The following is a 16,914-nucleotide window of genomic DNA, read 5'->3' as shown; positions in this document are numbered from 1 at the left end:
CCCCAAAACAACAGAAATAAGAAAAAGAGGGATAAAAAAGAATAATTTGCCCCAAAACTACTTAAAAGACAAAAGACTTAAGCAAGAAACGGCACCAAAAAATGTTTGTTCCACAAAGAACAAACAGGTGAAACATAAAGCTGATCTTCCTCTCATAATTACAGATGAAATGTCTTTTGTTTTCTGATTATCTTTTATTTTACTTTTCTATCTCTGCCTTTGTTTGAGCATGCTGTTTTCAGCATCCCCTTTGTTTGCCCTTTCCCGCCATTTTTTGCCTGTGCTTCTCCGTGGTGCAGGAGTAACTCCTTGGACCACCATTCAGTACGTCGGCAGTTCAAGCCTGGCTCTGAGCCACCCCAACGTGCAGAATCACGTCATTCATACTCCATCACCTCATTAATTCATTTAAGACCCTTTCTCACAGGTTTTTCCTCTCTGCACTTGGGTCTGCCTCTCTGCCGTCCCGTAACAGATGCCACCTCTTTCAGAAGTCAGTTTGTGAAATTTCTGTCCTGCTATATCTGCCCCGGTCAACTGTAAGTGCTATTATCGTAAAATGGAAGTATCTTTGAGCAACAACAGCTCAACCACAAAGTGGTAGACCCTGCAAACTCAGAGTGAGGCCAGTGCTGGGTGCTGAAGCACACAGTGCCTATCCTTTGTTGAATCACTCACTAAAGAGCTCCAGATTGCCTCTGGAGCAGCATCAGCAAGAGAAGTTAATGCAGATTAACTTCAAAAGGATGTCATTAAAAGCTCTTGTAGGTGCCCCAGTACTTTTGTCCATAGAATATATAGTATATAGTTGTGTACTAAAAGTACTTATTAGGCTGAATGGGATTTTTGCCTATTGTTGCCTACCAACAATACCAGCAGTAGCTACATTTGTGAGTGGAACATGGCTCAGTCAATAGCCAGGCCTAGTTAGTGTATTATACAAAAATAAGCAAACTCTCCTTCAGCCCTCAGTTCATTATGCCTGACCAAGTCTACAAAACATCAATTTGTATTCTTGCTCTGTTACTGTACAATACTGAATCTTGATTTGTTTAACTTACTTGACTTAGACCTAGCTTCCTTGGTCTACAGCTCTGGTTGACCGGTTGCTTGGCTAACACATATCGAAAGCATGTATTACTCTCTACCATCACTCAAACATACATCAATTTATCACCCTCAATCTGATTATAAACTTAGTTAAACACTTTGGTATGCTAATGCCTGATCTTAAAGTACAAACTGTGCAGCGCAACTCCTTTCAGCACAGAGCTGTGGGCTAATTTTAGATTCATTTAAGCAATTCCAAAGTCTTTGTCTGTATTTTACCAACATCTATGGCCAGCCAAGCTGTGCTATCACGACTGACAAAGGAACAATGCACAGAAACTGTTCCAGCTAACCAGAGATAGCGGGCGTTAGCATTCAAAGTTATGTGTCACAATCCCTCAAACAGCCTGGCTCCAGAGAGTTAGACAAAAAGAGCCAGCCCACATAAGCTAGCACACATCCAAATTCGGAGAAATGTGTGCTTGTGTACACAGACCGGATGAAGAGACGGTGCCTGGAGAAAGAGCAGTTGGTCTGCTGCTGACCTTTGTGGCTTGCGATTATAAGGGCAGTGGTTATGTCTAGAGGATTGTATGGATCAGCCACCACAGCCAGAGGAGAAACTCAGCTTGGCGTACGTATAACTGTGCTTACTATACACATATACAGAGCCCTCTACAAATATTGGCACCCCTGGTAAACATGAGCAAAAAAGCTGTAAAATCATCCTTTATTACTGTTCCTTTTCATTCTTTTGATCCTTTTTCATTTATAGTATTAACAAAACTCTGACTTTTGTTTGAAATACAATGATTGAGATAAAAAAAAAATCTTATCAGGAAATTTATATTTTTCTCAAATCTGTGTGCCACAATTATTAGTACCCTTTCATTCATGTGTCCAGGCCAACCTCACCTCTGTTGATGGTGGAGGTAACTATACCCAACAAATTTTTGCCTAGATATCAGTCTGTTGTAATGCAGAATACATACCTTTTTAAAGTGTGTCATAAAACAAGTGTTTATGTTGACAATGTTCTTATGAATGCAGATTTTAGTGTGTTCTGAAATCTGACATTGCAAAGCTATATGCTCTTGTTTGATGCATGTAACTATAACTACTTATAAGAACTCAACCAAGCCAGATATTATGAAGTATATAACACCTTATAAATTGAGTTATAAAGCATAATGAATATAGGATTCATAAAGTTTAGTTGCATCAGTGATGATAATCTGTAAGTTTCAAATGCAATGAACTTCATTTGAATAAGAACAACTGGAGTGGATATATCAGTGGCTTCCTTCAACACTTGGCATCAATTCAATAGCAGAGTATTTTCTATTCTCTGGGAGAATGTTTTGAGATTTGCAAACAAATTGAGAGAAAGATATACCAACAAGATAGACAAGCATGTTGAGCGCATTTATATTTGTTGTATTTTCACCATCATGTAGCTGGTTATGTTTTATTTTATCTACAGAGGGAGAGTGCACCATAAGCTTACACGCTCACTGAAAAATTTCCATTCTATCAAATATTTAATACGCTACAGTTCAATGCTGACCATATAGACACAGGCATGATGCTTTCCTCTATGCTGAGTAACATGCTAAGTATATGGCTGGATTATATCAGGGATGAAATATTAATATTTGACTCGCTTGACAGGCGAGTAGTATAAGCAACTGTAAAATCAGATCCATGAATCACTTTTTTTGTGTTCCATCATCTTCAAAGTCATTGATTTAAGATGCGTTATTTGTCAAACTGTGTTTTCAATAAAAGGCCAGTGGTGCCCTACTAGCGTAATATCAATGTTTTAAAAATGTATGAAGTCCTTTATTTATCTCTCTTTTTCTTTAATACACATTCCCACATAGTAAAGCAGACTGTGTACAGTTATTAAGATGATCATATAAGTAGTGAGGTTTTCTGCAGAAGGTGCTCTTTTCTTCACCAAACACAGTTTGTTGACCCATACAGGTCTGAGTCAGGAGTGTTTTGAGTGCTGAAATTTAAAGAACATGCGCACTGATGTCAGACAAAATGATTTTTTTTGGATAATTTACATCATAATGTTATAATGTGGTGAGAAACGATAACATACGCATATAACTGACACCACAAACCACTGGTGAACACCCTGCTTACTCTATTCTCTATTCCATCGGGATAAGCTTTATGCAAATGAGCCGAGTGGCAACCAATCAGATTGTTGATATGTGGCATGGAAACCGTTTTTCATCATGATTTAATATGATAAAATCATCATGTCACACTCACATAGCTAAAGGCTTCATACTTAGCCTAAGAATTCTCTCTAGCTACGATTTGGCAAGCCTCCTTATTTTCTTTAAACTGAACTGAAGACTGAAGTACAAGATACTAAGTAGTAAGTAAAAGATAATCAGTGTCTACACAAAAGGAACCGAATATACATTCATTTGTTCAGAAAGTAAAGAGGAAACCAGAGAGCTATCTGACTCACTGACCAGTTTAGCTGATTCATATAGTCTATGAAATGTCTCTTGAAATAGATACAAGCATCAAACACTGAAATAACCTGCTGTCATTGATACTAAACAAGATTTAGGTTTGTTTCCCAGAGTTTTCTTGCTTGCACTGCAGCATGAACTTGGCTTTGTGTTCAGTAAAGCAGCTAAAATACCTATCATTATGAAAACACATCGCTAAACGAAGCTTTTAAAGATTTGCTTCTAAAACTTAAACTTCCAAATCTGATAAACAGAACATTAAATGCTGTAAGTCTTTTAGTCTTGTCCATCATAATAATCGATTTGTAAATGTGTAAAATGTTTTGTTACAAATTGAACACTGGGATATCTTAATTATAAAACTAACTATCCAGCATTTATTTTTGTATTGTATTGAATTTGTATTGAAGATTACTGTTTTATGTCAGAATTCACCTAATTAAATCACGTCAATCCATGGCCATTACAGTGAAATACACAGCGGCCAGCTGAGGGGTCTCGAAGGTTAAACACCACAACGTAGACCAGTTTAATTGTTAGAAACATAATATATTCAAAAAGTAGGGAATTATTGTATGTAACTCATATGTAACTTAAACAGTGCACAGCTGCTACAGATTTTGAAAACATAGAAATAATACAGAAATTAAAACTACATACACCATCCAAAAACAAGCCCACATAGGACTTTACTACACTCAAGGTGTTATATTAAATAATTTTAAACAGTTGCAACAATCCTCAAATCTGGAGAGACTGCAGCCCCCCTCACCACCCCCACTTTCCATGTCCATATGTGCATAGTCATAAGGATAGCAAGCTAAAGATTGTTCCTGTGTCAGCACTTCTTATGACAGAGCCAGATGTATGCATATGAAGGCACAGAACAAAACATGACTTGATGGATCTGCAATAAAGGCTCACTCAGTCTGAATTCTCAAATATTCAGCTTAGGTTATAGCTAATCACACAAACTGTGCCAACAAACTGTGCTATGATTGTGAGGCGCAGGGTTTAAGAGGCACAACATCAAGTTCAGAACGAAAGAGAAAATGTTCAGCAGTGTTAAGCATTAATAATTTAAGTTCTGTCCCAACAAAGTATTCTACATGGCTGTGATTCAGTGCTACAAGAGTCACGAAGCAAACTCTGGAGAAGTTCTGAGAGTCAAAATAGCATTAGTCTGTTGAAATAGCATCATTCTGTAAATATTCTCTCGCTATGTCTTCAAGGCCTGTGCCTCTGTCTATTCACGACAACAACTGAAATTGTTCAAGGAAATCTTCCGACAAAACTTCTTTTTGCTTTTCGCAAAAACAAAAGGCAAACTGTCTCAGAAACTTTTTAGACCTTGAATAGAATTAGTGACACCTATTTTTTTGCACAATCCTCTCATGTTTTGCATGATCCTCCATCTACATCTGTGCATTTTGTGTTTTTCCATTTCCATGGAATGTATGCGTTTTCAAGCAGAATGTATCCTACTTGCACTGGGGGTAGGAATTTCTCAACACTTTTTTCACCTCTTGATCTAGCTACATCTTTTAATTTGTTGTATCACACGTTGTATATAGCTCATAGTGTTTCATTTTCATCAGAAATGTTAGATCTAAGCGAGATCTCAGAACAGAGTGAGATCTAAAAATAATTAGCACCATATTTTCTTGTTAAATCACTGATGGTGTGTTAGTGTGTGTTGTGCTGGTACGAGTGGATCAGACACAGCAGTGCTACTGGAGTTTTTAAACACCTCAGTGTCACTGCTGGACTGAGAATAGTCCACCAACCAAAAATATCCAGCCAACAGTGTCCTGTGGGCAGCATCCTGTGACCACTGCTGAAGGACTAGAGGATGACCAACACAAACTGTGCAGTAGCAGATGAGCTGACTTTACATCTACAAGGTGGACTGACAAGGTAGGAGTGTCTAATAGAGTGGACAGTGAGTGGACATAGTGTTTAAAAACTCCAGCAGCACTGCTGTGTCTGATCCACTCGTACCAGCACAACACACACTAACACACCACCACCACATCAGTGTTACTGCAGTGCTGAGAAAGATCCACCTCCCAAATAGTACCTGCTCTGTGAGGGTCCTTAGGGGTCCTGACCACTAAATAACAGGATAAAAAAAAGAGAGCTAACAAAGTATGCAGAGGAACAGATGGACTACAGTCTGTAATTGTAGAACTACAAAGTGCACCTATATAGTAAGTGGAGCTGATAAAATGGACAATGAGTGTAGAAACAAGGAGGTGGTCATAATGTTATGCCTGATCGGTGTTATCTATAGTGTGTGTTATATATATATATTATATATATTATATTATATATTTGTATATCTTGACATACTCTAATGTTATTTCGTATTTTTCAGCACTGTATGTATTTCACACTTTATGGTTGTACTGTTGTTGTTATAATGGTAAAATATTCTTGAATCATAGTAAACGGCAGTATTTCTAAGGAATGTATTGACTGTAATTTAGCAGATTTTTACCATCATTAAGAAACACACTTTTACTTTGTTAATTGACAAGTTTTGTCTGGCATCCCTGATAATAAATGTTCTTCCTTGTGTTCTTCTTTGTTGTGACTACAAAGCATTTGTTTTCCTCCTCCAAGCCAGGCTGTGCCAAAGTATCCTACTTGATAAAGTCTCTGAGTTGATTTTACTGTACAGGAGAAGCAAAGCATTTTTTATAAATCTGATTATGACAATTTGCGAATCAATTCAAAATCTGTCAAGAGAGAACTACGATGCATCTAAGAATTGATTATTTTTCCAACCTCTAATTTGCACATGAAACCTGGCACAAAAGGCTCAGTACATCTGGCCCCCAGTCTGAAATGCTTATGAGATACAAAAACAGAAGGAAATCTTAAAAAAGATTGAACCTCAAGGGTTCTTTAGTAAAGATAGCGGTTCTGTATAGAACCATAAACACTCAAAGAACCATTTGCATACTTGGATCTCTGCATGGTGAAATAGTTCTTCAGATTGATTGAGAATGTATTGTATAAAGATGGTTCCTCACCATACAAATATCCATTAAAGCATATATAGAACCTTTTTTAAAATGGTTCTAAATAGCTCCAAAAAGGGTTCTTGTTGTTTGTTAAAAGTTTTTCATTGTGACAATAGATAGACCCTTTGTTGTTGCTATATAGAACCATTCTCCATCAATCTGAAGAACTATTACACCATGGTTTTTTAGTGTTCATGGATCTACATACAGCCATTGTGGTTCTTCAAGTGTTCTTTAGTAAACACAATGATTCTGTACAGAACCATTTAAGAGTGTAGATCAGAAGGTATACAGGTACATATACAGATGTCATTTCTATCATTAATGATTTTTGCACTCTGTCAAAAGAAAATGCCACAGACCAACCATGAGACCGGTCTAATATACAAGGAGTCATTGAATGCCATCACTCACTTTCAACCTCATGACCCTTACAGCACAAAGTCCTGACAGGTTGAGACACCTGGAGTGATCCACGCTGTTGGATAACATCTCACAGGGCTTCACTTTCCAGTCCAGCTCCAGCTGAGCAGCCCTGTTAGCTCGTTCTCTCTCACCCCGACAGTGATTTGATAAAGGTGTGGACAGGTCAGCCTTGTCAGCAGCGCAGTGAAAGACACATGCGGTCGTTAAGCTAGTGGCTCCCACCAGCCTCTGCTGGAGTGCACCTCTCTGACAGCTATTCACTCACCCACAGGAGTAATTGATTGGTTAATTACGACACAAACGGCAGGACATGCCACAGTCTCCGTGAAGCAATCAAAGGCTAGCACCCAGAAAGGTAGGGAGAGAGAGATAGATAGACAGAAAGAGAGAGAGAGAGACAGCTCTGAGAACTTGGTCAGTGATGAGATCATATGTCTTGACACGACTGAAAAAGAATGTGTGTGTCTTGTCACCTAGTTGTAAAAACAATTACATCATATTATTTAATATATAATATGGGATGTCAGGGAACAACCTAATGCAGCAATTTAACATGGACTTGTGTTTTCAGGGCATGTAAGTAACTTTTTTCAATACAAGTTTCCTTGATTTCTGAGCTGTTTATGTAAATCACAAAATCCAACCTTATTACTGTAATCACCATCTTGTTCCTGACAACGTAGCACTATGTTGAATCATGTGACAAGCTCACAGCAAGTGTTAGCTGGGCTTAAGTACAGCATCCGTATTGCAGGGTCAGTTCTCCGTGTAGTTACATGGTGTTACAACTAAGCCAGCTTTAGTAAACAAAGACAAATAAGTAAATTTTGTCTTTTTGTTCCATATGTTTACAGATTTTAAAAAGAAAAAGAAAACATCTGAAAACAGGGATTGTCTTCTACTTTATAAATCTTTCAGATTTTAGTATTTTGGTTTTGAATAAGTATATTAATGAAATTAACATTAATGGTTGGTAAAGCTGTAGTTATTCAGAACCAATGTTCCATATTCTACTGATGTTTTGTATTTGCTGCCTTACACTGGACAAAAATAATTTTGTCATTGTTTGACACACAGTCTCATGTCAGTTTTCATATATAATTTGATACATGTATGTATGTATGTGTGTGTGTGTGTGTGTGTGTGTGTGTGTGTGTGTGTCTATATATATATATATATATATATATATATATATATATATATATATATATATATATATATATAATGTATCATCAGATTTCTTCTAGCAAGCGTTACAACTAACCCTCTGTCTGTTACAGTTAACCCCACTCATGGAATATGTCACGCATTCCTCCAGCTCTGACATTCTCAAAGACTCCATTTCCCAGAAACCCTTTGGGAGATCACATGACCAACGAAACTTCACAATCCACCAATCACAGTTCCCGTTCACCTGAGTACTAACCAGTCTCACCTGTTATGTGTATCATATGACTAGATCTAGCTTAGTATTTAAGCCTTTAGGGTTTTTTGTGACATGTTGCTTCTCCCTGTAGAGTGTTTTTGTCTGTGATACTGTCTTGATGTTTTTCTAACCATATTTTTGGACTTACTGATTTTGCCTTTTTGTCTTGTGTTATGTTTGTCATTCTCCGACTATGAGTATTGTCAAACCCTTTCTTGTTTTTTACCACAAGCGTCTGGCTGGTTCTGTCTCGTTACAGCTAGAAAAGTTCAGGTGTTTATTTGTTGCTTGTATAAAAACATGATTATTCCAACTTAAGTCTTTTTTTTTATTATTATTTCGCAAGAACCAAAATATAGTTGTGCTCCATTCTCCCCTACAGTGTACATTTAGTATACGTAGTATACTATGTCATAGGATGTATAAAGGAATTACAGTCCTTTATACATCCACCCAGTCCATTACACAATTTAACATAGTGACAGTTTTTAGACCCAGATTAAACCTAGACTAAGAAAACTGTTCAGCCCCTAAACAATAAAACATTTAGTATGTTTAGGGTTTGGCTCTAATCCTCTGTAATCAATGACAGCCTAAAGACAAGAGCAGATGCTTAGTATCTAACCTGGTGGTGCTGCATCAGGCCTCTAATGCAGTCATTTTCAATTCCTGCTTGTTCTAGGGCCTTTTTGCCTTTAGTCTTGTCTTCAAAAAGTGAAATAAGGGTCAGGACGACTTGACCAGGCAAGAATATTCCACACTCCTGAAAAGTAGCATGATGTTGTTCATTGCTGCAAGGTGAGACACCAAATATTGATTTTTGATGCATTTGGTTGAATCTGAGCAGGCTAGAGCTAAGAAGCTTCTGTTTACTGCAGAATTCAGGCCGCTGCTGCCAACAGCAGCCACATCATCAATAAATCATCATAAATGCCATTTCCACTGGCACCCATACATGCCCATGCCAACATCTTTCACAGATGAGGTGATGTGCTTTGGATTATAAGCAGTTCTTTTTGTGTTATCTCCGCACTTTCCTCATTTTATCACTCTGCTACAGGTTCATCTTCATTGCATCTGTCTACAACAGTTTGTGCCAGACTTTTTCAGGCGTTTTATGCACTTTAGTCTGTGATCTGCCTCTTGTGGTGAATCCCATGAGGTCGTGTTGTACTTTTATGTATTTGACACATTTATGTTTCCATGCTGCAGAGTATTTTTGATTTGTTCATCAGTTTTCTGCATCGGTAATCATTAATTCGTGAAGGTTTTTGCTATATTTTAATTCATATCAAACCTATTATTCATTGATTTGTACCCTGTTTTTCTCTCTGATTTAGTCATCATCAACTCCCACCTGCTATCTAGATCTCCCTCTATCACACAATGCTACTGAGCTGGCAGGGTGAAAGCAAGAATGTGCTTAAAAATACCTTTAACCAACCACCGAAACTTGAAACTGCAACGTCAACATCAGGATCAACATGCTTGGAGGACAGTGCTAACAGATCCCTGTGTTGGGTAGCATTGTGCTGAGTGATGGGGAGAGAGGAAGAGCCACCCTACTCACTCAGACAGAGTGAGGCCAAAAATGGTCTCTTGGACTCCTGGCAATAATGGGCTGTGGCATCACCTGGGATTGAACTCGCAACCTTTTGATAGGCTCAATGGTTAGACAGCTGCATCACTCGGGTGACGACTGAACAACTGATTTTGACAATGACCTGCTTTACTGATATTAACAATTATTTGGTCCTACAACAGATCAAAATGTGACAGCTTCAAGATGCAAATGCCACAGCTTTAGAGTGTTTGTTAGAATTCTGGTGCACCACATGATCATGCTATGCCATACAACTGGCAAAGAAACAAGTAAGCAAACCAACTGTCCAACTGTTTATGGTTTCATTTCAGATTCAATGTCCTGGAGTGCAGAGCCAGAACAACAAAAAACATACCACTGGCCAGTTATGCATGGACTGGACCATCATCTGTTTACATTATACTAAGTAAAATCTCTTTTAACCTTTTGCAAAGCACCTTGGTGTGCGATCCAGCTGAAATAAGCAGCCGTATGTACATACAAAACACATCAAAACCATAGTCACGTCCCTGCTTGTGTTTTAAGCCTTCCGTATTTCCCAGTCTTTTTCACAGGAAGACAAAATCCTCCACGGGGTGAACTTTTCATCTCTCAAGGACTAATCCTTCAGCATCACACAAGTGGACCTGCAAACTAATCCATCTCAGTCCAGCTGAGAATGCAAGTCTACAGGGGGACAGAGAGCAGTACACACAGGTGCCTGCTGCAGGACTGTGCTCTATTATAGGCATCTAAACTACGCAGGTGTGTGCCTCTAACCCAAGTCTATTTTCTGTGTCTTTGTCAGAGTATAGAAACTCAATTTTTGGAAGTTCTCCAAGTGCTATGAAGAGACACTTTTCACAGACTATTGCAACACAGCAGGTCTTCTGTCCCTTGTGCAAGTTAACCCCTTAAAGTGCTGGTTTATTATTCAGCTGGCCCACAACAGATGCTTTGTAGATGCTTACACTGTCTTTAATTTACATGCAAATAAATATGTAGTGAATTCACTTAAATTTTCTCAAACCTTAATCCCAACCTTTACTTTAACCTCAAATTTTCAGTAATCAAGCTCTGAGCTGGTGCTTCTGGCTCCCACCCCTTTGACAGATCCCACTCTGAATTCCTCTTGTCACATGATGAGACAATGCATGCAAACGTATGGATCTTAAATGGTGCACTGTTTATTTTTCCACAATACCCAAACGAAACAGATCAAAGACACATGCTGTTGGTCAGCCCTAGGTCTTAGTTTCAGTAAGTTCATCTTACTTTGTATTCTATTATCTGTTTCTTTTTCTACATATATTCGAAATTACTCGTTTTACCAAGTGCTTTATGATTAAACTTTGTGATTGTTTTACTTATGTGTGTGTGTGTGTGTGTCTCATATCACAGATGTTCTAACAGCTAAGAAATAATTACACCATGTTTGAGTAACCATGTTTCCTTCAGAAATTGAGAACATTAATACTTTTCATATAGTTATCAACTGCGTTATCTCCACTGGGTTAACTGTCAAACATACCTAATTCGGAGACTATTTTGTCCTGTTGGACTGGTGTCCCACTTGTGAGAATTATGATTAATAATGATAATTTCTAACCCTAATTGATGGTAATAATTTACTCGCAACTCCAACACTACTATTGGGTTGAATGAAATTCTTAGGCCTCATCAACACATACTGGGATATTTTTAAAAATATGCCAGTATGTGTTGATGAGGCCTAAGATTTCCAGTTTCGAAAATAATTTTTTGTCCACACCAACAGCATTTTGTGTTATCAAAGCTTGATTTCTGACAGAAAATAAAAGTTTAAACAACAAATGAAAGCCTACTGTAATTTATTTATTTATTTATTTATTTTGGGCTTTGTTTTTTGCCTTGGCTACACCATTGTCTATGAAATGTCCTCACAATCCTAATAAAACCTGAAGGACTTTGCTTTACGATCATCAAGTCACTTATCTTTAGAATCACTGAAGAATTTTTAAGAATTGCAATCTAGTTGATACAGTTGAGTACATTACCACAAGCGCCCCAATAGTCTGGATGAAAGGTAAAGCTAAGGTCAGTTATAAACATGTTATCATGCCTAAATCTCCCACAAATTGCCAAGCACATAGAAACAACTCAGTCATCAGCTGTGTTCCAGACAGAGCTCTGCATGTTCAATACATGAAAACAGTAACATCCATCCTTGAGAGCTCTCTCAATAACCTCTTTCAACTTTAATGATTTTTTTCACAAAAATGGTTTGGATGAAAGGCGAAAATGTAGAAAAAAAGTAAGTCTTCAAAAATCCAAACAGGTGTAGACAGGGCCTTAGTGAGGTTTCTGTCAGATAGGTCTTTATTAAATATCCTGTTAGACTATATTATCATTCACAGGGGCAAAAAGGATATTCACATTAGCTGTAGGCTCAATGAGGCCTAATTAAAGTACTCATTTTATACTGTAGCCACACATCATCACTTTAAGTTTCCTACCATGGCCACTGAAAATCAAACATGGATCTTTGAAAGAACCTTTTCCACTGTGTGAAAACTGGCAATTTCCTTTTCAATTAATGACTTCCATCTCAAACTCTCACTTGTACTTGGTACTTTTGGCTAATGCTCCAGTGATGGTTGGTTGTGGAGGATTGTTCATACCATTAAACGTGCGCAATTAACCATATAGAGCCAAGGATCTTGCCAGCAATCCATTCAGAGAAATTGTGTTTGGCCCCTTTAACTCATTTCAATCTGCCGCTGGAGGAGATACAGCATGTGCACATAAACGTGGCCATAAGGAAACATATCAGCATGTGCAATCAGCACTTTCTGGGTACTTTTCTATCACTGTCTAAAAGATGCACAAGGCTTTCTTTATTGCTGAAATATATTTCTGAGAGTGTACAAGCTTATTCAGAGCACATTTAGGATTGGTGAATATTACTATTGTTGTGTTTAACCAGAGTAACAACAAAATGTAATTGATATGTGGCATATTATTAATGTGTTTGCTCATTTAAAAGTGTAGTTTTTGAGATGAACTAAATACAAATGTATGAATGTTCCTGTTCTTTACATATCTAAGAAATGCAACAGCAGCACTGCAGTATTGCAATATCTGCGGAGAACAGCAGATTAAATGGCAGAAATAACCACATTCTTGCATTGGTCTTAAAGACTTAAGCAGCAAAGTTGCCAATTACTGCTTCCACGTGCTTGACATTACTGCAATCACAATGATCAAATTGTCAATTTACCCATGCACACAAGTACCTATTATGAAACTACTACATAAGTTATGTAGTTATGAGAGGAATTCAAGTGTTTGCCCTTGTAGTTTAAGGGGTTAATGATTTCTTACTCATTTGTCTTCCTCTCATGTCTTGTGTAAAATCAGTATACAGTATGTGGGTGCATTACACTGTCACATACTGTAGCTGCAGAGATGAATTTATGCCTGGAGAGATGCAGAAATGTGGCCAATTTCAGTTCGATTTCACAAGCACCAATCACACAGCCTCCCCTCCCACACATTAACATGCAGACAGCATGGCAGCCCTAATGTTTTTTAGGGGCACCGTAAAACGAAAGTTGACAGCCTCCCGATAGCTTTACATGCAGTTAAAAAGAGAGGGGATTAAACCCAGGAGAACAGAAACTTGTTAAAACGGCCTGGAATAGAAGCAGGGAGCGATAAAACCCCTCGATAAAAAAGGCTGGGTTGACAGCAGGCCATCAGTGGCCAGGCCAAGAGAATAGAGGATTAGAAAATTCTCCCTCCTACCTGAAACACGCCTGGGCGTCAAAAGAAGAGTGTGGAAATTCCTGGAGGCGGCAGTCGGCCTGGATATGCTCATTGCCACTTGATTCGTCATCAGCATTGGCTTTTCCTGCCGCTGGAAAATGCCCACTTCCTCCGGGCTGATCCAGGTGGTCTCCAGAGCCAGACTGTTATTAAGATAAACCTATAATCAAGAGAATGAAACGCTAAAGCTCACTTTTAAAACACTTTGCAACGTTGTGCTGTTTGCTTCTGCATAGTGGGTGTAATGGGCATCCAAAATAGCATTAAATTCTCACTAGAGTTGTGCTGCAAGGAAAAGTGTTAATTTGCTGCAATACTGTTTTAATTAACCTTCAGCACTGGAAAATAGTCCATTACCTAAACATTCATTGTTTTGCACAAAGCTACAATTAAGCCAAAATACTATAATAAAGTGCCATTAGAAAAGTGTCATAACCCCTTAGAGTTTAATGGAGAGCTCCTGTGCTCTTACAGAAAGCACTTCGAAAGGTTTATACCAGGAGGAAAATAATTTTTTCTTTTTTTTTTAAAGAAGAGTTTAATGTACCGTGTGAATGTTATTAAAGTTTTGAAACATATCGGTCCATACAGTCTATCTAAGGACACAGGCTGGTTTGAATTAATCATCAACAAATCTATAGATGACTGCCCTATCAGTCTACAGCAGGTTAGGTTGCCCGTTCACATTGAAGTGATGCAGAGTGTTGTTCCTGTGGACATTCTTTAGCACAGTTACTGGAGTGGAGACAAAACTGTGGTTCGTTATGAAGTTCCTGGCTGCCTGAGTAATTTTTTAAATTTCAGCTCACACTTAACAATTTATTATGCATGTTTCCTAACCCTGAACTACTTTTTTAACTAGGCACAATACCGAGCAGCCATTCAGAACAGAGGTCTTTTGCATGATTTGGTTGAAAAGGTAACAAAAACAGCCTGTTTAATTCTAAGGGATAAGAGGTTGGAAAAAGCTCATGTAAAAGTAAATACACTGTTAGAAATAAAGGTTCTGTGCAGGTACATTTTTTTATTCATCAAGGTACAAACAATGTAAGTGTTCCCTCACAGGTACAACAGTCTAAGGTTCCAAGGTCCGATTGAGCACCTTAAATATATATATATATATTTTTTCCCAGGTGCAAAGTACATATATGTACCTTTTCATAACCTAATGTTTTAAAACAGAACAATAAAATAAAAAGCCTGGAGACGAGACGGGGTGTGTGGAGTCAATACAACTTAGACAATATCATTTCAATGGATTATGATACAATTCTGTTCCCTGACTAAAGGTACTGAGATGTACCCTTGAGGGTCCCACCCCAGCAACAAGAGGGGTACTGCCCCAGTGACAGTTTCATTCCTGTTTACCTACTCTTTTTAGCACATAATACAAATGTTATAAGTGGACTAATGATAGAAAAATCACAGTAAAATGCACTACAGTCTTTCACCTTGTAGTCCGGCACACGTTTCTCCACCCAGGCTTTGCCGTAGTGTGGGGGCAGCAGGGTGCGGTACAAGGGCGGAAACACTGGGACCAGATCCACTCCTGCAGAGGGCTGAAAACTCAGCATCGGAGGCCTGGAAGGAAGCTCCCACTGAGAGGGAGGAGAGAGAGCATTCATGAGTTACAGGATAGAGATCCAAAATACAGAAATACATAATGTAGCCAAATTTACATGCAGAGAATTAGTTCTGGCAAGTGCTCAGACAAAGACAAAAAGAATGAGAACGCACTTCAATCAAGTATAGAAAGCTTATTTGGTTGAACAAAGTTTAAGTTGAGTACTTTATTAACATTTCAGCTTACATGCAAGGCTGTCCTGATTATATATATATATATATATATATATATATATATATATATATATCAGATATGCATATGATTTAACCAAATAAAGTACTTTTGATATGAATTAGAGTGAGCTCTGCACATTTTTCATCATGATTGCTCTCACAAAGACAGAGAGTTCAATCAATATGCAATAAAAATGTGAACATTTGCACAATAAAAATGCAATGACTGAGACCACAAAATGAAGGTGTTGTAGTAGGAAGGAAAATTGGCTTATGAATGACAGTACAATGTCAGTGTACAGCACAGTCTGTTTCTTTAACATTAGAAAAGACAGTCACATCAGAAACACAGAGTACACACTTCAAAATAAAGGTTCCACAAGAGGTTCTTTGCATGATTCTCTTCCCTAAACACTTTCAATGGATGATCGTGATTCTTTAGGGCAGTGGTTGTTTAAATGGTCCTCAGGGACCTCCACATTTTTGCTCTATCCCTGTGTGTTGAGAACAAGCAAAACTGTGGAGTCCCTGAGGATTGGTTTGAGAACCACTGCCTTAGGGAACAAAATGTTGTTCCTCTATGGCATCGCTCAAAGAACTCTGAGGCACCCTTATTTTAAGTGTATGGTTAAAAACATAATGGTCAGTGACACTCACTAAATGATTTAAGTGATATGTAAGTGATATATTAGAATCTTCATGTTTTTTTTCCCCTGAAAAATCTTATCTTTGCACCTATAGGCAGACTGAGAGTGAATAAAAAATCCAGACCCTAAGGGATTTTTAGACTGAGTGCAAGGCAAATGTGTGAAGATGGAATATCTTTATTTAGCCAAAGGCAACACTTCCTTATTTCAACAGCTAAGGGCCAGGGGCATTCTCACTAGGGGCCTGCTCCTATGATTCTGCAAATCTGCTTTGTGACAATACCTATTGTAACACGGAAAGAAAGGGAAAAACTGCCAAAACAGAACAAATCAAATTGACAAAATCAGGGATAAAATCACAAGTCATGAATACCAATACGTTTAGGAAAACACTGCAGGGAAACGGAGGTAAATCTTTCCATTCTCTTGGTACTGCCTGAAGCTAAGGGTTAGGGATGAGTATGAGCATGTGCATGTGCATGCTTATCCTGTATTGTGTCAAGTATCCAATTCAGGGCTTCCCTAAGAAGCTCCTTTCCTTTCCATTCACTGCTTCAACAAACACTCTAGGAATAAAACATCAAACAGCATTAAAGGCTAAAGGTTAACATTCTGTACATGATAAACATTCCATAAATAACACTTTGACAGA

The 16,914-nt window shown here is 38.1% G+C and overlaps 1 protein-coding gene across 1 annotated transcript in view; it reads right to left on the bottom strand.

Annotated features, from left to right (window-relative positions):
* Window positions 1–16,914, bottom strand: part of LOC118809092 (transcription elongation regulator 1-like protein) — a 128,862-nt gene that overhangs the window by 108,541 nt on the left and 3,407 nt on the right. The window contains exons 2-3 of the mRNA XM_036572052.1: window positions 15,270–15,416; window positions 13,798–13,978 (exon numbers count right to left, since the gene is read on the bottom strand). Coding sequence (XP_036427945.1) covers window positions 13,798–13,978; window positions 15,270–15,416 — 328 coding nt within the window. The remainder of the gene's footprint in view (window positions 1–13,797; window positions 13,979–15,269; window positions 15,417–16,914) is intronic.

This window comes from Colossoma macropomum, unplaced genomic scaffold (assembly GCF_904425465.1).
Source record: "Colossoma macropomum unplaced genomic scaffold, Colossoma_macropomum, whole genome shotgun sequence".
Lineage (NCBI taxonomy): Eukaryota > Metazoa > Chordata > Actinopteri > Characiformes > Serrasalmidae > Colossoma > Colossoma macropomum.
The sequence above is the reverse complement of the archived record's forward strand: the minus strand, read 5'-3'. Positions and strand labels throughout refer to the sequence as shown.